At 36.1% G+C, this 23,625-nt stretch overlaps 1 protein-coding gene and 5 pseudogenes across 7 annotated transcripts; 1 reads left to right on the forward strand and 5 right to left on the reverse strand.

The window, feature by feature from the left end:
* Window positions 1-3,850: 3,850 nt before the first annotated feature.
* AT5G33175 lies at window positions 3,851-6,271 on the forward strand (annotated as a pseudogene; the record flags this gene model as incomplete). The annotated part of the gene is made up of 1 exon: window positions 3,851-6,271.
* Window positions 6,272-9,353: 3,082 nt separating this feature from the next.
* Window positions 9,354-12,443, reverse strand: AT5G33200 (annotated as a pseudogene; the record flags this gene model as incomplete). Its single annotated transcript has 11 exons — window positions 9,354-9,524; window positions 9,640-9,852; window positions 9,947-10,070; window positions 10,134-10,318; window positions 10,403-10,535; window positions 10,613-10,697; window positions 10,787-10,845; window positions 10,974-11,043; window positions 12,022-12,099; window positions 12,181-12,297; window positions 12,398-12,443.
* Window positions 12,444-13,471: 1,028 nt separating this feature from the next.
* On the reverse strand, window positions 13,472-14,878 carry AT5G33202 (annotated as a pseudogene; the record flags this gene model as incomplete). Its single annotated transcript has 1 exon — window positions 13,472-14,878.
* Window positions 14,879-15,250: 372 nt separating this feature from the next.
* On the reverse strand, window positions 15,251-19,245 carry AT5G33204 (annotated as a pseudogene; the record flags this gene model as incomplete). The annotated part of the gene is made up of 1 exon: window positions 15,251-19,245.
* Window positions 19,246-20,213: 968 nt separating this feature from the next.
* AT5G33207 lies at window positions 20,214-21,784 on the reverse strand (annotated as a pseudogene; the record flags this gene model as incomplete). Its single annotated transcript has 1 exon — window positions 20,214-21,784.
* Window positions 21,785-22,447: 663 nt separating this feature from the next.
* SRS8 (SHI-related sequence 8) lies at window positions 22,448-23,466 on the reverse strand (the record flags this gene model as incomplete). 2 transcript variants are annotated; one of them, NM_001203490.2, is made up of 3 exons in its annotated part: window positions 22,448-22,567; window positions 22,863-23,216; window positions 23,317-23,466. In NM_001203490.2, 2 exons carry the CDS (start codon window positions 23,173-23,175, stop codon window positions 22,560-22,562), a joined length of 321 nt encoding a protein of 106 aa, NP_001190419.1. The 2 variants fall into 2 exon arrangements, with proteins under 2 accessions (NP_001190419.1, NP_198306.1); NM_122845.1 differs by lacking the exon at window positions 22,448-22,567 and having other exon boundaries at window positions 22,759-23,181; window positions 23,317-23,415.
* Window positions 23,467-23,625: the final 159 nt, after the last annotated feature.

The raw sequence follows: 23,625 nt of genomic DNA on the forward strand, positions 1-23,625 counted from the left end.
CAACCGGAAGAAGAGGAATCGTAGCAAAGGAGCATAACAGTGCTATCTTGGAAGAAGAAGTGGGGCAACCCGAAAATCCGCGGTGCAAAACGGGTTAGCCTTATTTCAACCGCAATCCAAACGGGCCAAGACCGCGAGGCCCACATTTTTTTGGTCTTCCATACATGGGCCCAAACCCACCCCGCAACATCCCTAAACGGGCCAGGCCCGCGGAGCAGAGGCCTGATTGACATGGCTAAAGACTAGTATCGGCTACGGTTGGCATTGGACAGTTAAGGTTATCGAGAAAGTTATCAAGGCTATCAAGATTCTTATACCAGGATTTGTTATGGGCAATTTGGTTGATCAAGGAAACTAGTATCGGCTGCGGTTGGCTTTGGGCAGTTAAGGCTATTGATATAACCCTGTTTTTACTGATTTTATCTATGTTTTAGATTTAGGATTTTGAGTCTTTTTGTTAGTTTTCGAGTCTTTTTAGAGTCTTTTCAGTTATTCCATGCAGTGGGACAACAATGGAGATGAGGAGACATTTTGGAGCAAAAGCTAAGGAAAAGGAAGCTAAGGACGATTTCAGTTCAAGATTCAGCGAGAGTGTCGATCGACACACTCCTGGTGTCGATCGACACCTGTTTCGGCCCAGAGAAGTCCATTACGCTTTCAAGTTTACAGAAGTGGAAATTTGCCCCAGGAGACTTTCCTATTTGCATTATTAGTCCTTGGGTGATTATTAGGTCATTTATATAGTTTTAGAGGTCATTATTTAGACCTATAAAGTTCTTTTCATCCCTATTTTCATAGAGACATAAGCTATTCATCCCTATTTTCAGAGATCCATCCAGTTTTCAATACAATTAAGAGATCATTTCATACTCTTACCTTATTTGTTGTGTTTATGCTTTGTTACTCAATTATGTTGCTTGTTTCAATCATTATGTCTTAGTAGTTTGCTTGTTAGGTTTAGGATTTTTCATTAGGATTCATATGGTTTAGTAGATCGCCACCTGTTAGGTTATCTATAGAATTCTTCGTCTTTAATTGTTCTCAATGCTAGTTCTAGAGTAATTAACTAGAACTTGAATCCAAACAATAGATATACCTGCCATAGGTATCTGTAGTTGGATATATTATTTGATGAGCCTGGTTTATAGGTGTGTAATAAGAATCGGCCTATTTACTAAGGTGAACAATTGAACTCGTTTAGAATGCATGTTTAAGTTATAGATCTCTCGTCTTCTCCGGTTATTCTTAGCTATAGGCATAGGGAGTTTCGCGAAACGCCACTGGTTATTCCATAATAAGATTTTGAGTTTAAGAATGGTTCGATAACAACCTAACTATCATTAGTTTCATGCATTTTAGTATAGTTTGCGTATGTGATGCTTTCCCAAGGTTGTATCCTAGTAGTGTGTGCGTAGTGGCTAGTTTCCTACACATGAATGGTACGAAGACTCGGAGATGACAAGCTCGCAACCTATGGTCGAGTGCTGCATGACGATGTAGCCTGAGTTTCACTAGAATATGGGACTCTGAACTTAGTGATGTTCTATACTAGTTTAGCCTTTTTGGCTACTTGTATAGGTGTTCACGACTAAGGGAAGGGAATATCAATACGTGATGCGTGTTTGATTTCGCTTCAGACTTTTACCTGAAAGACCACACGACTATTGCAAGTGCACAGTATATCAGAGTAGTATTTTAGGATCAAATCCACAAGGAGAGAAGTAGTTCAGAGAAATCCTTAAGAAGAGAGTGAAGCTAGGACCAAAATAAAGAGAGGGGGTTGTTGTATGCTATGAGTAACTAAACTAAAAGACTACTAACTAAACTAAACGATAAGCAATAAGAGAGAAGTGTTAGGTCATCAAGGGTTTCTCCGGGTGTCATGGTTCAATAAATAAGGTATAGATCTCAATCTAGGTGATAACATGGTTAGGTTTGTTTACTTCCAAATTCTCGGACATACAAAAATCTATCAAGACCAGCTAACTCTAACGGTTAGTAGGTGAAAGCCGGCTATTATCACTAATATCTTGCGTACTTAGTTGCCCTATCGGTTAGTAGGTGCTAACATGGTTTCAAAATACAAGATCAAAGCATTAAGTTCAAATTCGATTCTAGTCCATAAGTCCCTATCACTAGGCGGGTGTGCAACGATTATAGTTCTTTATTCAGCTGAGTTAGGTCAAGCATTCAAACGAGATTTTGCCAAAGCATGAAATACCTAAGGTCATGACTAGGTGATGTTCCGGACATACAAGCATTAAGATTCAACTCAACTAGAAAAAATAGTGTAAACGATCAAACAAAACCATAGAAACCGCCAACCTAGACTTTTGAACTATTAATCCCCATGAATTCCCCTTTGAAACCCCCTCAAACCCAACTAGAGATCTACTCGCTCATGGCAAAGGAGCTAATCAAAAGTTGGGTTGAGTAAACCATAACTAAAAGATGAATAACACTTAAAAAAGGGTTTAGAGATTATTTCTTTGAATGGAGAATACAAGAGGCAAAGATCCACCTTAAAGAGTCTTACACGAAAACGAGAAAGAGAGAGAGAGAGATGGTGTTCTTCAAGCTTCAAGAGGTGCGACAGCAAGCGGGCAGCTCTTGGCGACAGCTAGGGTTCACTGGTGATGAAGGCACACTTAGGGTTAGGGCTAAGGACAAGTATTTATACTTGAGGCCCAAAAATTAGGTTTAGGGGTAAGAATGTCATTCCGCCGGATAAGTAAGTGATCGGGCCGAGTAGTGGGCTTCAGGGAAGGAGCCTAATGGCGGCTGCGCAAAAAGGGAAAGACTTGGGCGTGACCTAATGGTCGGTGGTGATCGTCTTTTGATACTTTTAGCTTCAAAACTCTTAAAACCTTCTTGGCACCTATAATACGTGTTTCTCCTCTTATTGGCTCTAGAATGGCACCAAATGCTCTCTGAACATAAGAAACCAATAGCTAAAACGGGTTAAAAAGTTGTGTTATCAATACGCGGGGCCCCAGGTTTAATGGTAGAGTAGTTGGTTGCATGCATATTTAATTTCATTGCGCATTGTTTATGTATACTCAATGGAGTATATACATTTTTTTGTTGCATTGCTTGGTTGCTTGCTGCTTATTGATTGGGGTTGGGTTAGGTTATTATCATTTTTAGAGATCCCGGACTTACCGAGTAATCTTAGATTACTCAGTATTCTACTTTTTGTCTTACAGGTAACCTTAGTTATGAAGACCTAAAGAAGAGCACGGACGTTGGGGAACCAGTGTAGAGTTTGTTGTCTTTGTAAAGTTAGATATGTAGTTATTCTCGATTTAAGTATTAGGCTCGAGAGCCCAATCCATTGTAAGTATTTCAATGTTTATTGAAAAAAAAAGATTTTCTTTAAAAGCCTTGTGTACTCCTGATATTAGTCTTGTCTCGACTAACACAACTTACGGACATGGTATGGGTTGAAAAGCCTTAGGCCGTGTTCTTCGTGAGGAACGATGTTCACGGATGAACTGACCTTGGTACCGGATGTGTTCTGGGAACTCGGTCAGATCGTCTACGGGCATCACACGTAACGCTTCCGGATTCGTTCTTAGTTCTAGAACGGTTTGAGAGTGTTACAGATGGCATTGAATATCTTTGCATAAAATCTAAGAGGCAATACCTATTGGAAGAATTGCCAATGTTATCTTTCGGATTATATTGCACAAAAATAAATATAATCACAACAAATGTTATAGTAAACTCGAGTACATTTAAGACATGATATGAAAGATTTGGACATCCTAGTTCAGTCATGACGCAAAAGTTTTTGCAAAGTTCTAATAACCATCCATTGAAAAGCCAAAAAATATTCAAATCTGATGAGTTTTCATGTAACGCATGTTCTCAAGGAAAACTCATAACAAGCCCATCACCAACTAAAATTGGGAATGAAAGACCTGAATTCTTGTCTTGAATTCATTGTGACATATGTGGACCAATTCCACCCACCGTGCATGTTGTTTTGATATTTTATGATATTAATTTACGCCTCTACTAGATGGTCACATGTATGTCTTTTGACTACACGTAACACGACTTTCGCAAGATTCATTGCCTAAATAATCAAGTTAAAGGCACAATTTCTTGATTGTGCTATAAAGAAAGTCAGACTTGATAATGCAAGGGAAATTACTTCGCAAGCCTTTAATGACTATTGTGTATCGATGGGAATCGATATAGAGCATCTAGTCTCTCATGTTCATACACAAAATTGCATGGCTGAATCTTTAATTAAAAGGTTGCAGATCATTCCTATACCGTTAATATTGAGAACAAAAATCCCAATTTCTACATGGGGTCATGCTATATTGCATGATGCGGCTTTGGTTCTTTGGATCAGATTATACTAAGTCCAGATAATGAATATTCTCCTTTACAAATGACATATGGTCAAGTACTAAATGTATCCCATCTTCGCATTTTTGGATGTGCGGTATATGTGTCTATAGCACCACCAGAAAGAACAGAAATGGGGTCCCAAAAGAGATTAGGAGTATAGTCGGTTATATATCACCAAATATAATAAGTACCAGATTCGTTCACTAATAGAAGCAAGGTGATATAGAATATATTCCAGTTTCAAATGGCCCATCAAAAGTTGAAATTTCTAGAGAGCTGGAATTAGAAGAGAGCAAAATTAATGAGCCCAAGGTTCAATTAAAGTGTGGGAGGCCTACTGGCTCAAAAGATAAAAATCCCCGAAAGAGAAAGAAAATGAAAAGGTTCTTCAAGAAGAACCAAGTCCTCGGGACGATACAAAAAAATATGAGATTTCAATTAATTATGTCCATAATGGTATCATATGGGATAGAAATGATATTGATGATGAAAATAGAAATGTGTTTGGACATATTGTCACTGCATCTGATAATGTAAAACATGAGTACAAGTGGGTATTTATGCGAAAAAAATGAGAAAGATGAGATCAAACGATATAAAGCGCGACTTGTTGCACAAGGTTTCTCTCAAAGACCCAAGAGTTGATTATGAAGAAACATATTCTGAGGTCATAAATGCAATTACATTCAAGTATATAATGAGCCTTTCGGCATCCAATAATTTATATATGTACCTTATTGATGTAGTGATAACTTATTAATATGGATCTCTTGATAATGATATATATATGAAAATCCTTGAAAGATTAAAAGTTCCTGAGGCATTAGACTCATCGACTTAAAATCATTAAGAAATCTTCTTCAAGATTTGTGATTATTGTTGTTTATGTTGATGACTTAAATATAATTGGAATACCAAGAGAGATTAATGATGCACGAACTCATATGAAAGAAGAGTTCAAAATGAAAGATCTTGGAAAGACAAAATTTGTCTTGAACTTCAAATTGAGCATTTGAAGGTATATTTGTGCATCAATCCAACTATATAAAAAATATTTTAAACCGCTTTAATATGGATAAAGCGAATCTTTTAATTACTCCTATGGTAAATAGATCTTTAAATGTTGAAATGATCCATTTAGACCTTATGAGGATAACAAAGATATACTTGGTCCCAAAGTACCTTACATGAGTGTTGTCGGTGGACTTATGTATATTGCAAATAGTACAAGACCAGATATTTCTTTTGCTACTAATTTGCTTGCAAGGTACAATTAATCCTCTATTAGAAGACACTAGAATGGGATTAAACACATATTTTATTATCTTCAAGGTACTATTGATTTAAGATTATATTATTTTGGAAATTCCGAGTTTGGTTTAGTTGGTTTTGCAGAGGTAATGTATCTATCGGACTCTCATAAATCTAGATCACAAACCGGATATATTATTTATTTTGTTCGCTTGGTTAACGCTGGCGGATGCGTCAGCGGCTGCGGCGGCAAACACTACCACAAGTTGTTCATTTCGTCGCTGCAGACGCTGTGGTTGCCGCTGCCGCGGGTTTTGTGTTTTTTTAGATGTCGATGCCGCTGCCGCTGCCGCGAGTTTTTGTGTTCGTTTCTATGACACATCCACAATTTTACATTTCATTTCTTATTTTATTTTTATAAAGTTATATTTTGAATCCAAAAAATGGAATTTAAATATATAAATCCATAAGAAATATTTTTTTAGCTAGTAATGATTTTTTGTTAAATCTATAATTATAACAATATAATTTTATGATAATCATGAGCTAAACTTTTTTTAAAAAATAGTCATGATAATGAAGAAGGTGATGAAGGAGAAGAAGTAAAGAAGGTCATGAGAAAAGATAATGATTTTGATCTTAATCTTGCATTGTAATAATAGTATAATACACTCTGTATCATGAATACAAAATAAATCTTTGTTAATCTACTTAACATTTTTGAAGTATATTTTAAGAAATCCAATTGAGTCGGGTTTTTTTTTTTAAGTTTTTGACCTGGAATCCTCAATTGGACATTTCCATATCTTTCATAGATATTAGTCTATTTTAATAAAGAAAATAAAATCAAATCATTTACTAATTTATATTTTCGGCATCTTTCTTTTTTCCTTTTTAATTGATGTAAAATTAATTAACCATTTAAACAAATAATTTAAAACGAATAAGACATTCCCAAAAACTTCATACCAAATAAATGATGTTTCTATAAAAAAATAATTCTTCGCTTTTGAAAAATAATAAATGGATGATTCCTAATTATTGGCATTTACTTACCAAACATAGCATGTATTGTTAAGATTTCTAGAGATATTGAATACAAATTCAATGTATTAAATTCGTATTTCCTAAATTTCTGTCCTCTTATTTGATTACACATCTATAATATCTCAACTAATTGCTACTCAATAACAATATATTGCATATTCCTCTAAAATCCGCGAAATCTAATATTTTATTCCAAATGTGTTATGATATCAAAGATATTGTCATTGCTTACCAAGATCTTCAAAAACTACCTTACACGACTATAAATACTCCCTACTATAACATCGTCTACCGTTATCAAACATAAAGCAACTAATTCATTTTCTAGCAAACAAACCTCCAAATTTTTTGTCTCCGTTGTATCATGATTTCATTATAATCACACGGTTAGGCATGACCACGGTTACGGTTATTACAGTTACGGTTTACTAACCATCAGTTACGGTTATAAATTTTTTTTAACCTTAACCTTAACCGTTATATATACGGTTAAAACGGTTACGGTTAAATACGGTTACGGTTAAATACAATTACGATTAAATACGGTTATGGTTAAATACGGTTACGGTTAAATACGATTACGGTTAAATACGGTTATGGTTAAATACAGTTACGGTTATTTGATAATTATGATATAGTTAATATATGAGACAAAATATTATATTTTTAATCTTTATAATAAAATAAATAAATAAATAGTGATATATCAAATAATATTTATTTTATATGAATATGTGTTTCAAATATTTATATAGTGAATCAGCTATCTATTTTTCTTAAATAAACAAATTAATGGTCATAATTATAATGATTGAATTTATTATATTTTTCAAACAAAAACAATACTAAAGAGAAGATGTTGTGAACATTAAGAAACATTTTTAAGAGTATAAATAATAATAATATGAACTACTTATGATTTGATTTATGGTAAAAAGAGTAGTGGAGTAACTTCGATCGTAGTAGTTGGCATATTAAACGATTTAAATTACTATTTTAGTGAAATAATTATTTATTTAGAATTATATACAGTTACAACTATATTTTTAAGGTTTTAACAATACGGTTAACCGACGGTTTTGATACGGTTACAGTTAATTAACGGTTACAGTTAGTATATTTTCTTAACCGTAACGGATCTATTTTCACGGTTAACGGTTACGGTTATTAGCCATTTTATACAGTTACGGTTGGGTTACGGTTAATAAACGGTCCGGTTACGGTCCAAAATACGGTTACGATTAGATTTTGGTCATGCCTACACACGGTTGTCAATTTTTAATTCATTGACCATGAAGTAGTGAATACATCAAATCGAGTGCAATCGGAAAATGTGCTCCTGCAATAAGCAATATGTAGATCAAAAGAAGCTACGCACTAAAACCATTTTGGTTGTATTCTATGTTTTACATTTTTTCTTTGAGAACCTCTTTTTAGCTATGTTTTTTATTTTCTTTTGTAATAATATAAAATGTCATTTTTTGGATCAACCGGTTTAAGAGGTTTAGTTTTCATAAAAGAGTTGTGTAATGTAAGTATTATATATTTTGGTTGAAACAATTTATTGTAAGTAATTCTATCAATTATGATAAATTGAATATATACAAGTAAACCTAACATGTTTCTTATATAAACTTTGCTAAATACAAGTATTTGAGTGAATAAGGTCTCAGTCTCATTCATCACGTTATTTTTTTTTGAAGGATTCTAAATTTCAATTATGAACTCACCATATCGTTTGCATCAACATTTTTTTTTAATTGATCGTTTGCATCGACATGTAATATATTATGCATATGAATTGGTACAATTTTACATTTAAAATCTTTATTCCTTTTCTTCGATATTAATTGTGTATGTCGCATGTGTATATCCTAATTCCTTATACAAATATTTTTTTTCCTTTCCTTTTCAATTATTATAATGTAACATATAATCAATTAAATATAATCTACAGATTCTATGATCTATATATAAACGAGGTTATACTTTACAGGTCACGTCACCTTAATTATGATAGACCTTGCGGACAAAAAAGATAAAGAACAAAAGACACAAAAAAAAATATCTCAAATAACAAATCTAAACAAATAAATATTATATTAAATTAGGTTGAATCTTAAAATTAACAATCAAATTACAGAATCTTAAACAGAAAACTATTAAACAAAAAAATAACATAATAAATACAATTAAACTCTTATTATATTTTTGGTAACTCTTTTAAAAATCAATATTATAGTATATCAAAATAAGTGTTAATCTTCTTTGATACTTTTAAGTGTTAATCTTCTTTGACACCTCTAAATGTTAATGTTCTTTGACACAAAGTTATTCAATTACATATGTTTTACAGGTTAAATTTAAAAACATTAAAAATTTGAATTATATAATTTAAATACAAAACATTATGAATAAAATTCAAAATATTATCCCATTGTGTACCATGGGTCAAATCTACAGTATTAGACTTACTAATATCGTAAACATACGACTCACTAAAAACCGTACACAAACGTATCGAAAATTATTAACTAACACAAATAACAACAAACATTATACATAACAAATTTTTCAATTTATAAAAGTAAAAATAAATAAAAAATACTTAACCAGCGGTATACCGTGGGTCATATCCTAACACCCTTTCCTTTATCTATAATTCCAGCACCATCAACAATGTCTGTGATCTAAGCATTCTTCACCTCCTTAGTAGCGAGTTCATCATTAAACTCAGGTTCAGATTTCTCCAAATCCAACGGCTGAACACAAAGCTTTTTGGAACTGGATGATTGTTCTGAGTCTGACAACTTTGTAGTATAAACACGCTTAGATAATGGAGTCACTGAGTCTGAAGTCTCCTAACTCAAAGTTAACATAAGACACTGTAAACACGAAAATATAGTTTAGAAAAGTTTCATTGATAAAGTTTCATTTACACCTGATTTGTTAAGGATAACATGTGTAGAATCATACCTGGTCCCTAGAAATAATGGATGCAGGGTTGACAGAGTATTCTAAGTCTTCCAGGACCTCATCACCACATAGACCATCGTTAGACAATAGCCTTGTGACCTTAAAAGAATCCTTACTATCCCATATGTTTTCTTTCTCAACAGAGACCAGAAATAGGAAAGTCTTCCCAACCAAATTTCTTAAACCGTCAGGGACATCATTTGGATCCTCAGTCTAAATAGTGAGACCATATATTGTTAGTTATACTCTTGTAACATGTTAGATTCAGCCAAACACTATAATCAAACTATTTTGATAGTATAAATACCTCATTAAAAGAGCCACCTAACATGGATGTACATGATTCACCAACCATGTCAGCATAGATGGTATCAAACAAGAGGCATTTAGTTTCACCAGTGCCATCCATGACTTTCACATAAAGCATGTACCTACTTTATGTGTGCATTGGCTAGCTGAGTTAGTAAAGGGCATGAACTATGAGGTATAATTACTTGGCTTGCACATTAGTGACAGCATTCTTGTAGACATCACACCAAAACCTTGGTTTTGATGACTTCAGTGAAGTTGTGTTAACACCAGCATGAATGTGAGTCACTTTCTTGTTGCAATTACGACAACTAAAGTAATACCATGACCAATCCAAGTCAAGAGCATAGATGGTGCAGACAACCCTAACCTTTCCAATCTGAAATTACAAATTTATATAAATAAGTATATGATAACTTCAAATTTATAGTACATGTATATTAAGAACTCAAACCTCCATAGAATGAAGCAGATCACAGATTGACTTCCTCTCATATTGCTTACAGTCATCATCCTGTTTCACAGTAACCATTTGAAACTTTGGAACACTCTCACGAAAAGTGAGAGAAAAACCATCAGCATGTAAACTGTTCAATAACATCATATAAACGGAATGTGAGTTAAAAACCATTAGCAAATAAACAAATGATCAAAGAAAACAGACCGAGAAACAAAAGCTTGAACTTCAGGGAAATCCGGGTTGATGTGGACTTGAGATGCATCAAAGGAGTTAGACAAACTCCTAACTCCTACATACACGAAAAATAGAACATTTATTTCAGGTAATAATTGTTAGAATTGGTGAGTAATGTCAATAAAGTTGATAACAGACATGTACCTTTGTAAGACTTAATCTTTGCAAAGACCATCAGCAGATTCACATGCATTAAAAACACTCTGAGCAAATGCTCCCCACAAAGTACGGGACATTATCTCATCACTAAACCAAACAATATATTAGAGAGATTGAAACAATAGTTGCATTCTTTTGCTCTAAACAAAAAAAACTAGGTACATAGACTTACGTGTCGTCCCTTAATTCGAAGTCAAGCTTTGTGGTAGGTTTGTTGTTAGCCTCGAGAGTCTCAAGCTCACCTATATTAACCACTTGACCATAACATCTTATATAACTCAAATTGCCTTAGGCTTACTCCCACAAATAAGAGATCGTCGTTAGCACTTAAGGGTCAAAGTCCACTGAGCTCTCGATGTTCACACAATAGACTAATGATGTTGTTTAATAAGCTAAATGAAGTAATTGAATGTAAAAGACAAACAAGCAAGTAAATGAGTTGTAGATTCAAGTGATTAAAGCGTCGGGTCTAAGGAATTGTCTTGGGAGATAGAAAAATTGTAGATCTAGCTAATATTAGGATTGTTATCGCACCGTTCTCGAACTCAAACTATGATTCTAAATTTACCGGTGGCGTTCCGCAAAACTCTCTATACATAAAGCTAAGATAACCAGAGAAGCCGAAAAATCCTATGCTAAAGCATGCATTGTTAATAAGCTCGATTAGTTCACCTAGTTTCTTAAATGCCTAGGCTCATCTATGATGGTTCAAATAACAAGTACCTATGACGGGCATACCTATTATCTAATATCAAGTTCTATGTGATCAATCCAAAACTAGCAATAAGAATAATCAAGATGAAGAACTCTAAGAATAATACTAAGGGGTTTTCGATCTACTAATCCATCTAAATCCCTATTGAGACTCCCTAAACCCAACAAGGTGATTACTCAGACATGACAATATAAACAAAAATCATAATCTGAATAGTTTTCATTGATGAATTAAGAATAATAGCAAAGTAGTTCAGAATCCTCTCTAAAGGGATTGGATTCTTCTCTCAAAATGTGTAACAAAAGCTAAAAGAACATAACTTAGGTCTAACAATGACCAAACAATTAGGTATATTCGTGACTAAAAATGTGTAGGGACTATTTTGCAAATAAGGAAAACTTCAGGGCTTCTCAAAGACTTGGTAGAAAACGAGAATTCCCTTGGCAGCAATAAGAGTGTCGATCGACACAGGTGTGGTGTTGATCGACACAAGCTTCTGAAAAACGTCCTTCAAGATCTTCATTGTTGAAAAGCTTCCAAAATTCCTTATTGTGCTCCATAGTTCTCAGATGTGTAAGTGTACCTGAAATGACTCAAAACATACGAAAAAGACTAGAAAGACTCTAAAAACCATTCTGAAACTATGTTAGAAATCAATAAAAACCAGGATATATCAATTCCCCCAGACTTAGCTTTTGCTTGCCCTCAAGCAAAACAAAAGGTTGAATCTGTGAAAGAGGTTTGAAAAACATAGAAACTCCCAATCTCTCTAGTTTATTACCTTGATCATACAAACCAAATCCATGCACTAAACAAATGTAATCAAATCTTAACCACCATATAATTCTCCGTTAGCCCACACAACATCCTAGATTCCATACCAAAGCACTCAACTATATCCACTAGGCTATCATAGCTGGGTCTCATCAATCAAGTAAATGCTTAAGAACCTTCTAGACTCATTCATGTACTATACCATGATAAATCGACCATTCTTTATATAATATTATTTTTTTGGTGTTCTTTCTCTCCCCCAAACTTATTCTTTTTAGAGAGTAAACAAAGGGGAACTCGCATACTGGATCGACACCCTCGACATTTTTCCAACCTTTGTAATTGATCGTTCCAAATAATGTATAATAATGGGGTCATAGGAAACATTCCTACCTCTATACACTATCCGAAAGTTTTCTCAATCTCTCATTATTTATTATTTATTTTTTTTATTTGGGGAGAGGAACACTTTCTTTTTAACGCATTAGTCGACTTATCAGGTATGAACAGGGAGTCAAGTCCTATGAGCACTAACCGTTTTGATGAGATAAAAGGAAGAGCAGTGAGATTAGCTTCAGCCTTTGTGGATTATGTTGGGAATGGATGTCCTTAAGTTTGTTGATTGGCTTTCTGGATTTTCCATTAGTCTGATTGATTTGAATCTGCAGTACTTAAGCAATCCAGGCAATAAACTCGAGAGATAGATCATAATTTCAGACAAAAGTTTTGACTCAATAAAACGACTATCTAAGTTAAAATGACACAACTGACTCATAAGAAAAGAAAAGATGAAGTTAGTAATTGACTCCCCCAAACTTAGATAACACTGTCCCCAGAGTTATTAATCTAGAGGAATCGAAAGAGAAATAATCAAAAGTCAAAAGTTAGAAAACGTGAGTTGCCACCTGAGAATGGTGTCGATCGATACCATGTTGGTGTCAATCGACACTCTGGTCGTTTCGCTTAGCTTTGTGAATTCTGCTCATTGTTGTAGAGCCTTGGTTAGTGTTTTCACATGGATCCTCCAGTTAGACTGTTAAATCACTAAAACACACATCAATAGTTCCAACAAAGCATAAGAAAATAAGTGCAACAAGTTTCAAAACAAATAACCAATAGTCTGAAATAAAGCAAAAACAAAGTCAGAAAACAAAGCAAGATAAGGAGGATGACTAGTCCTCATGCTCTGAGTCGGAGGTGGGTGCGGGAGAGCGACGACGACGACGAGTGGGAGCAACACAACCGTAACGAGAAAGTGTAGCTATGGCGTTCCAGACGCTCTTGAAACTATCAACGACGTACTGCTGAAAGACCTGTGGCTCCATCGAGATGGGTGGAGGAGAAGGCAATTGATATGGAAGAGCGGATGAGGAAGATCCAACTCTTGGACCCCCAGCAGGGTCAATGAACTCGTCCTCGGTCTGTGTAGGCGCAGATCCTGCAGCTGAACCTCTCTGTCGCCTGGTGCGTGGTGCGGCATGCAGAAGAGAAGGATCGGGATGAAAGCCTATCTCCTCATGCTCTCCTGTATTCTCTGTAAGTGCAGGGCGAGGTAACTGAATCATGTGCTGACCTCTATCATCTCTGAAGCACCACAGTAAGTTGCCTTTAAGCCGGTGAGAGTTCTTCAGGTAAGTCTCGTCCATAGTGACACGTGTGGTGTTGACTTCTTCGCCCTCAAAGCTGATGCGAAAATGCTCGAATATGGGAGTGAGAAGCCTGCCAACTCTCTCAGATTTCTGTCCTCTACCTGTAAAGGGCTTGGTCTTGAGAAAAACCAAGTTATGAGCGAACACAGCACCAAGTTGACATTACGGTCAACCTGCTCAAATCCAAGGCTGTCTAGAAAGAAGTCATGAAGAGCGTGATAGAGCAATAACAACTCAGAAAGTCTCATCTTGCTAGGCTCCATCTTGCACAACAGTGTGCTACTAATCAGCCTAACCAAATATCGCAGAACAGGGTGATGGATCCCTAAGTGTACAGCGTCCTTAAACTGACCAGGCAGGAAAACTCCAGTGATATCATTGTCAAACCCATAGATGTCACACAAATCTCGCAGTGGTAAACGGTATCTGACACCGCGAATGAAGAAGATAAGAGCTCCTTCCTGAGCGTTGCGTTTCCTGTCATTCACATAAGAAACCCTAACAGAAGTCATGAATTGTTTAACCACCTCAGGATACAAATCGTACTGTCTACAAGAGATGGTTCCCAAACCTATGTCATCTAACATTCCTAAAACAGATTTCTCTATCTACAAACGCTGCATCAAACCAAAATCCGCAAACCGAGTAAGCAAAATTTCAACACTCATCTAGGCATTATAGAACAGAGTATCATAATCATCCCAATCTGGACAAAAATGGCGATTGATATAGTCACCTTTAGTGAATTCCCTGTTGACATCTTTCTCCCAAACCCTTTGAGAAGGAATTCTCTCATTTGGAAGCTTTGGCCATGGAAATCGATAAACAGGAGGTTGAGGGGCTGCAGCTTGGGATTACGGTTGGGATGGGTGGTGACCGGCGGCGGTGGAGAAGCGCTGGCAGCGGTGAGGGACGGCGGAGGAGGAGGAAGGTCCGACGCTCTTCCTCGCCTTCTTTTTCTGCCCTGAGATTCTAATTAGTTGAGCCTGAAATCACAACAAACGGTGAAAAAATGAAGGATCTAAAGTGGTTTTAGTGAATTCAGCGGTTTTAGAGAGAAATGAAATGAAAAAGATGAAGTTTTAGGTTAAAACGACTTACCTGGAAAATGAGAGTTCGCGTTTTTGGTCGACATTATTTTTATTATTTTTTTCAATGGTCCTATAAAATCAAAAATCCTAAGTTAAGAATCAAATGAATGAAATAAATAAAAAGGAGAAATACTTACCAGTGGGTTGCCTCCCACTAAGCGCTTGTTTATAGTCAATAGCTTCACTCTGCAGTTGCTTAATCAACAGGTGAGTCTTGACGATCCAAAGGCTTTTCTACTGGAATCTCAGCTTCAGTCCAGTAGTGTTTGACTTATGTCCATTCACAGCAAATGGTTTTCCATTGTTGTTTTTGAGAATGACTGTTTCGTATGGCCTAACCGAGTGGACTGTGTAGGGACCTGTCCAACGAGAAGACAATTTTCCAGGAAATATTGTCAATCTAGAATCATAAAGAAGTACCTGGTCATTAAGCTTAAAGGTCCGAGTGAGGATCTTCTTGTCGTGGTAAGCTTTTGTGCGTTCCTTGTAGAGCTTCGAGTTGTCATAGGCGTGAATTCGTATTACAACAAGCTCATTCAACTGAATAAGTCTCCTTTCTCCAGCCGATTTGATGTCGAAATTAATCATCTTGACTGCCCAAGCTGCTTTGTGCTCTTATTCCACTGGAAGATGACAAGCTTTACCATATATAAAATGAAAAGGTGTGGTACCAAGCAGAGTTTTGAAAGCTGTCATGTAAGCCCACAGTGCATCATCTAACTTGTAGGACCACTCCTTTTTCGCCTTACCCACTGTTTTCTCAAGAATTTCTTTGATTTGCCTGTTGGAAACTTCAACTTGGCTGCTCGTTTGTGGATGGTAGGGAGTAGCAACCCGATGCTTAACTCCATAATGTAGAAGCAATTTCGCAAGAATCTTGTTAATGAAATGCTTACCTCCGTCACTAATAATTATGCGTGGCACTCCAAAACAAGGGAAGATGATAGACTTGAAGAGTTTCATGACAACCGCTGAATCGTTCTTCGGACTAGCTATAGCTTCTACCCATTTGGAGACATAATCCACAGCTACTAGGATGTAGAGATTTTTGTTGGAAGACGGGAATGGTCCCATGAAATCTATACCCCAACAATCGAAGACTTCGACTTCGAGTATAAATTTATGAGGCATCTCATTACGCTTGCTGATCTTTCCCCTTCTCTGACAAGGGTCACATTGTGATATGAACTTCTGAGCATCCCGAAACATTGTAGACCACCAAAAGCCTGCTTGAAGAACTTTGGATACTGTCTTGAAAGTTGCAAAATGACCACCATAGCTAGAGCTGTGACAATGTGATAGTATATCAGGAACCTCTGTTGCAGCAATGCATCTCTTTTAAACTCCATCAGAACAATGCTTATAGAGATAAGGTTCATCCCAATAATATCGCCTAATCTCTCTAAGGAATCTCTTTTTGTTGTAATCTGTGAACTTATCAGGTTCCACATCTGCAGCTAGGTAATTAACAATATCAGCATACCATGGGTAATCTTTCTCGACCGCTCTGACGGCGCAATTCTCAGTTGGTGACCCATTTCTCATCGATTCAGAAGAGTGTCGATCGACAGGTGCAGTGGTGTCGATCGACACCATCACACAACTTCGACTATCTACTTCCTCTGAAATGTGAGTGTCGATCGACATAATGGGAGTGTCGATCGACATTGAAGCTCGATTCTGCAAACTTGATATAGTTTGCAGTCATCTTCTTAGTTGTATCAGTCATGTATATGTTCTCTTCAGGCAAGAAATCGTTTATAGAGACATCATCATCGATCCTAATGCGTGAAAAATGATCAGCTACACCATTCTCAACTCCTTTCTGATTTCTAACCTCTATGTCAAATTTTTGAAGAAGCAAAATCCTCTCAAAAGTCTTTACTTAGCATCCTACTTTTGTATCAAATACTTCAAGGCAGCATCGTCTGTGTGAACAATGACCTTGGATCCAACAAGATAAGATCTGAATTTCTCGAAGGCAAACACCACAGCTAACAACTCCTTCTCTGTAGTTGCATAATTCCTTTGAGCATCATCAAGAGTTCTACTTGCATAGTAGATGGCATGAAGCTTCTTATCCTTCCTCTGTCCTAGAACAGTTCCAACTGCAAAATCACTCACATCACACATTACCTCAAAAGGTAAATCCCAATCTGGTGGCTGAACAATTGGTGCGCTGATCAAGGCTTGTTTTATCTGCTGAAAGGCATCATGACACTCTTGTGTAAACTCGAATTTGACTTCTTTACAGAGTAAAGCAGTCAATGGTCTTGCGATTCTGCTGAAGTCTTTGATGAATCTCCTGTAGAAACTAGCATGTCCAAGAAAACTTTTCACTGCTTTAACATTATCAAGGGCTTGAAGACTTGTCATGACCTCAATCTTAGCTCTATCAACTTCTATACCATGCTCAGAAATCCTATGTACGAGAACTATTCCATCCTGTACCATGAAGTGACTATTCTCCCAATTCAAAACTAAATGTTTCTCCTCACATCTCGCAAACACTTTGCAGAGATTCTCCAAGCAATCCTCAAACGATGATCCATAAACTGAAAAATCATCCATGAAAACCTCCATGATATCCTCAATCATGTCTGTGAAGATAGACATCATACCTCTTTGAAATGTTGCAAGAACATTATGAAGACCGAAGAGCATTCTCCCATAAGCAAATGTACCATAGGGGCAGGTGAAAGTCGTTTTCTCCTGGTCATCTGGATGAATCGGGATCTGAAAGAATCATGAGTATCCATCAAGGAAGCAATAGTACTTGTGATTTGCTAACCTCTCCAACATCTGATCGATAAATGGTAAGGGGAAATGGTCTTTCCTGGTAGCAGCATTCAGCTTTCTGTAATCGATGCACATCCGATGTCCTGTGATTGTCCGAGTAGGAATCAGCTCGTCTTTCTCATTCTTGACTACTGTAACACCTCCCTTCTTAGGGACCACATGAACTGGACTAACCCAACTGTTATCTGAAATTAGATAGATAATCACTGCTTCCAACAGTTTCATAATCTCTTTCTTAACCACTTCTTTTAGATTCGGATTCAGCCTTCGCTAATGTTCAACTGAAGACTTAGACTCATCCTCAAGGTAGATCCTATGCATGCATACATCTGGAGATATACTTGCAATGTCATCATGAGAATAGCCAAGAGCTTTGCGATGATTGCGCAGCTTGCTTAGCAATAAGGTGAGCTATGCGGGATTAAGAGAAGCAATCACAATAAAAGGATAAGTAGAATTTTCACCAAGAAAAGTGTACTTGAGCCCTGCTAGAAGTGGTTTCAATTCGATTTTAGGAGCCTTTGTTGGATCCCAATCTAAAGTAGTAGTCGACGTTGAAGTCACAGATGGAAGAGCTTCTTCAACTGTAAGTTGCATCACATGTTCGGTCTCATCTAGCAGCTTAGTATATGTAGAAGTTTTGCTGTCCAAATCTGCACTATCCTCTATGGAAGAGACCAAAACTCGCTCTAGTGGGTCTTCTAATTCCATCTCTGAAATACTATCTGAAGCTGATGAAGTGAAAAAATCTATCAAAAAGGTTTTCCCTTCTATGATCGGTTTCTTGACCAAAGTGTTCATATCGAATTGGATAGTAAGATCGCCAACATTCAGCCCTATCCTCCCTTGTCGAACATCTATGATTGCTCCACCTGTGTGCAAGAAGGATCTCCCAAGGATTATTGGATCCTTAGGTTCCTTCTCATAAGGCAAGACTACAAAGTCTGTAGGAATCATGCTCTTTCCAATCATCACTGGAACATCAATAAGAATTCGATCTGGAATTCGGGTAGAACGATCTGCCAACACAAGAGTGATAAAGGTAGGCTCAAGATTGGAATTCCCAAGACGCATAGCAACTGAACGAGGCATCAGATTCACACTAAAACCGAGATCACATAAAGCTCTTGGGAACGAATCGTGATTAATGGTGACACTAAGTACAAAAGTTCCAAGATCAGGTAGCTTTCTTGGGATTCGTTCCTGAATGATGTCGCTGCCTTGCTCTGAAATCATCATAACACTGCATTCTTTCGTCAAATTCTTAGTGACCATTGTCTTAACATACCTTTTGATTGTGGGAGATAGATGAATAGCTTCAACTAGAGGCATCTGAACAATCAGTTTATCAATCATAGCCTTGCATCTGACATCATCTAAAGCTTGTCTTGACTTTTTAGGAATTTGGGGAAGGGAATTCGCCGATTTGCTGACTTGGTTGCAGCTGGAATTTGCACATTGTCTGAACGAATTGGGTGTCGATCGACAGGAGCTGGGTGTGGATCGAAACCATCGGGAATAGTTTCCTCCTCCACTACAATAAAAACTGAATATTGATATGATTATTATAGTCACAATAAAAAGATATTCGGTCACAATAATTTTCTTGTGTCGAAACTGAAACGAATTTTAGAATGTTACAATAAAATCGTCACAAATCTATGTATGTCTCAAAAAAGTCTCAAACGAATGTGACGATTAACAACAGTAACAATTTGTCACTGATTGTGATGACGTTATTATAGTCGCAAAAACGGATACAATTCGTGACGGACGATACTGTCACAATTATGCCACAACTAGTGACAATAAAATCGTAACATACTTATCACAGATTATTACCATATTTAAGTCACTGGCCCGTTACATTTTACGACCAAAATACAATCACAAATCCGTCACAATTAGTGACTCGATTATAGTCACACAAACGTCACAAATTGATTTTATGTTGTGACATTTTTTCTTACTAAACTCGTATCAATTTGTTACAAAACTAGTTTCATGAACAACACATGGACGTTTGGTCACAAACATATGATTACCATTTTTTGCTTTTACTAATTGCAGTCATTCTCATTATAAAATTATAACGAACCATATTTTATAGAAATTATTATTAAACAACATCCGATAAACAAACTACAATACTTAGACTAATAGAAACCATAATTTATAGAAATCATAAAACAATATCCAAATAAACAAAATACAATACTTAGGTTAATGCAAATAAAACAAACCATAACATCCAAATAAAGTCAAACTAGAAACACAACTTAAAGAAAATACAAACTAAACAATACTTAGGCTAAAAGGAACCATACATAAACTAGATTAAGTGGACGTTCTTGGTGGTGGATTTGGATCTAGACATTTTGACTTGCAAAAGTCTCAACAAGTTTTTCCATAGCTTCAAGTATTTTCTGAATTTGCAGATTCTCTTCAAGGCTCTTTTTAAGATCAGTTTCCATCTCTTGTAGCCGATGCGTTATCGTCTCTACTTCTTCTGAAGCTTGTGGTGCACTTGAAGAAGCACCAACAGATGATAGAGTCTCCATTAGTGCTCCAAGTCCAAATATATGGCCATGTTTAGATGATACAGCAGCCTAGAATGAAAGACTAAATATATTAGCAAAAACAGAAAACACTACAAGTCATCTAACAAGGCTTGTAGAACAAATGATAAAACGACATGCACATATTTTTTTTGGATGTGAACTTGGATATCTTTTAGGAACCAAATTTGATAACCAATTCTAAACCGGACTAATGAAGGAACTTACTTGAGAAGTAAAAAAAACACGCTTTATAAAATGATAAAAGTTAGGGCCGTTGAGAAGCAAGCACAAAACACGTCAACACTAAACCTGAAGCAAACAACACTAAACATCTAACAAGTTTTATAAAACGATAGTTTTATCTACACATATCACAAGAACAAATGAATGTAAAACCAGAGACTAAGAAGGCTAAAGTGAATGTAAAACTATACACTAACAAGCCTAAAGTGAGTGTAAAACCAGCCTAATGTTTAGAATTATTACCTTGATATAAATTTCATTTTTCTCATGGTTGTCAATAGTTTCAGCTCTCAGATTCTCTTCCCCAGCAGATTCAAGTTGACACAAGCGTTCTTGTACATGCTTTTCATAAGTGTCTGCAACCAACCGTGCTCGTTGATCAACGTACGAGCCATCAGGTTTCTGATGTGTTTTCTTCATCACAGCAATAAAAGAGTAGTCTTCATTGTTTGCTTCCTGTAAAAGAAACAATAAACCAAAGTGAAACAGCAGAAAAATTATCACGATTAGAAATTAACAAGAAAGGAAATATATAACTACCAAAACATCTTTAACTCTGAGAAAGGAGCGTGAACCCGCTCGGTGGGAATGTGGGCCTAAACCGTTGCGATCAGACATTCGAGAAGCACGAGCCTTCTCACTAGTTCCTTTCGCTTTTTCAGTTGCCCAATGCCTTTGCATAATGGTCCAGTAGTCAGACAATATCCAATCTGGTTTTTCTCCTCCACTTTTTGCATGGCTTATCATTCCTTTGAGGCGATAAGCAGCAAGCTTATTAAACTCTTTTTCAACTTGATAGTTGATGGAATCATCCTAGTTAAATCTTTTCTAAAAAACAAAGTATATCACACATGATGAGTAACATTGAAATCACTTACGAAAATAATCTGATGAAATAGAGCACAAAGAATACCTTAAACAGAGAAAACCATGATCGTTTGTAGAAGGGTGGCACTCTTTTCCAAGATCACCATGGTCCCTTAAAACAACTTTGAATGACCTTTCTTACAGAAGTTGATACTTGAGTGTGGTGTTTAAACCTGTTTCATTGAAATTAATTAATTAATGAGTTTAAGACTCAGTGAAAATAATCAAAGAAATATAGGGAAAAATCCATACCATTTAGCTCCATTCAAACAAGAAGGATGCAGCAAAGGTAAACTTGAACGGTCCACATATGGCTCATCCATAAGTACACTACAAACACATGTAAATTCAGAAGTTATCAATCTTGAATTCGACAAAGCGAAAACTTAGAAAGCTCATATCAAATAATAAAAAACCTAGAGATTTCATCATTTCTTATCTATATTCAGAAATAGTAATCCAAGTTGAGAACTATTAGCAAAACCCAGAAATTTATTTACAACGACTAACATGAATAATTAAAAAAAAAAAAAAAAAACTAGAGACATGGAGATTTGAAAGACAGTAAGAGAACAAAGATTTGCAGTTTAACATGTAGATTAGCTTCTAAAAATCCAGAGTTATGTAAAAATACCTTTCAATGAGATCTCTGAAGTAAAAGACAAACCAATCTCTCTAAAAAAAAGGAAGTAGCGTAGAGAACGATTCTGAGAGGTAGAGGGAGATGGTTAAATAGTTTTGACGCAGATTTAGGGATTCTTATTGAGTGGGGAAAATTTTGGCAAAATTTAAGCGGTTAATGAAAATTTTAGGTATTTTTGGGAAAGTTTAAGGCGCTAATGGTGTAATTATTTTCCAAAGGATCTAGAATATTCTCGTAGAAATATTTACTATACTTATTCGCATATCTTTTTCGCAGAATTAACTAAGAATTTCTAAATACTTTCCTAATTCTAATATTTTTACTTCCAAGAAAAACTTTAAACCAATCTGCCTTGTAAAAGAAATGTACCTTATCCATGTTAGGAACAAGCTCTTGCAGCCTCCTAATCCGATCACTTATTCACCTAACAAAATGAATAGAGAAAAGCTTAATGACAAAACAAGAATGAGATAGAAAATAGAATTGGTACTGCAAATCATCTAGCACAAACTTTTAAGAAAATAACAAAACTTATTTTTGGAAAACTTATAAATTCAAAATAGGGTTTTTCGTTTTTTACTCTAGAAGCTGATCCCAATTCGTTACTTATATAAATTATAAAAATGCTGCTTGCATTTCATTATATATCTCACGACCATATAATAATAAACATATATATATACACATAAATAAATATTTCACATTGCAGTGACATATACCTGAATGAAAAGGTATGCGAGTGCAGACTAGAGACGATGAAGTTGCCGGTAAATTCTCACGGTGGCGTTTAGGAACGCTCTCACCGCGAGGCAGCTGAGTTTGAGGCTGAACCGTAGCTAATTGTTGTTGTCTCTCACGGCGTTTAGTAGCAGGAACCCACGTGCTTCTCACGTGAGTAGAACACTCGAAGCCACGGCTCTTACAACAAGTTCTACACCTCATGTGAGAGCAATCTTTCTTCGCTTGATTCCCAAAGTCTTGACAGCTCACACCACCACTTCCTCCGCTGCCACCACTACGAATCATCATCATCGCAGCCTCCTAATCCGATCACTTATTCACGTTCTTCTCACCTAACAAAATGAACAGAGAAAAGCTTAAGGGCAAAACAAGAATGAGATAGAAACAGAATTGGTACTGCAAATCATCTAGCACAAACTTTAGAGAAAATACCCGTTCAGCAATGCTACGAGGATGAGTAGCACAACCACGTTTAGCACGAACCCTACAAGGAACTGAATCCTCAAAAATCTTCTCCATGTTCATATCCATCATTCCTGATATCCCACCAATCATTTGCTCTTCCTTCTACTCACAAACCAAAAGGGAAGAGTTCTTAGTTAACTCACAAACCATATGCACACATAGACTTAACCATGAACATGAAAACATGTTTCATTTCACAAAAGCCATGATTCACGATCGATACATAGTTGACACGAGTAGGTGACACTCATCAAAGATGGACTATGTGTAGTGACT

Source organism: Arabidopsis thaliana, chromosome 5, assembly GCF_000001735.4.
Source record: "Arabidopsis thaliana chromosome 5, partial sequence".
NCBI classification, from domain to species: Eukaryota; Viridiplantae; Streptophyta; class Magnoliopsida; order Brassicales; family Brassicaceae; genus Arabidopsis; species Arabidopsis thaliana.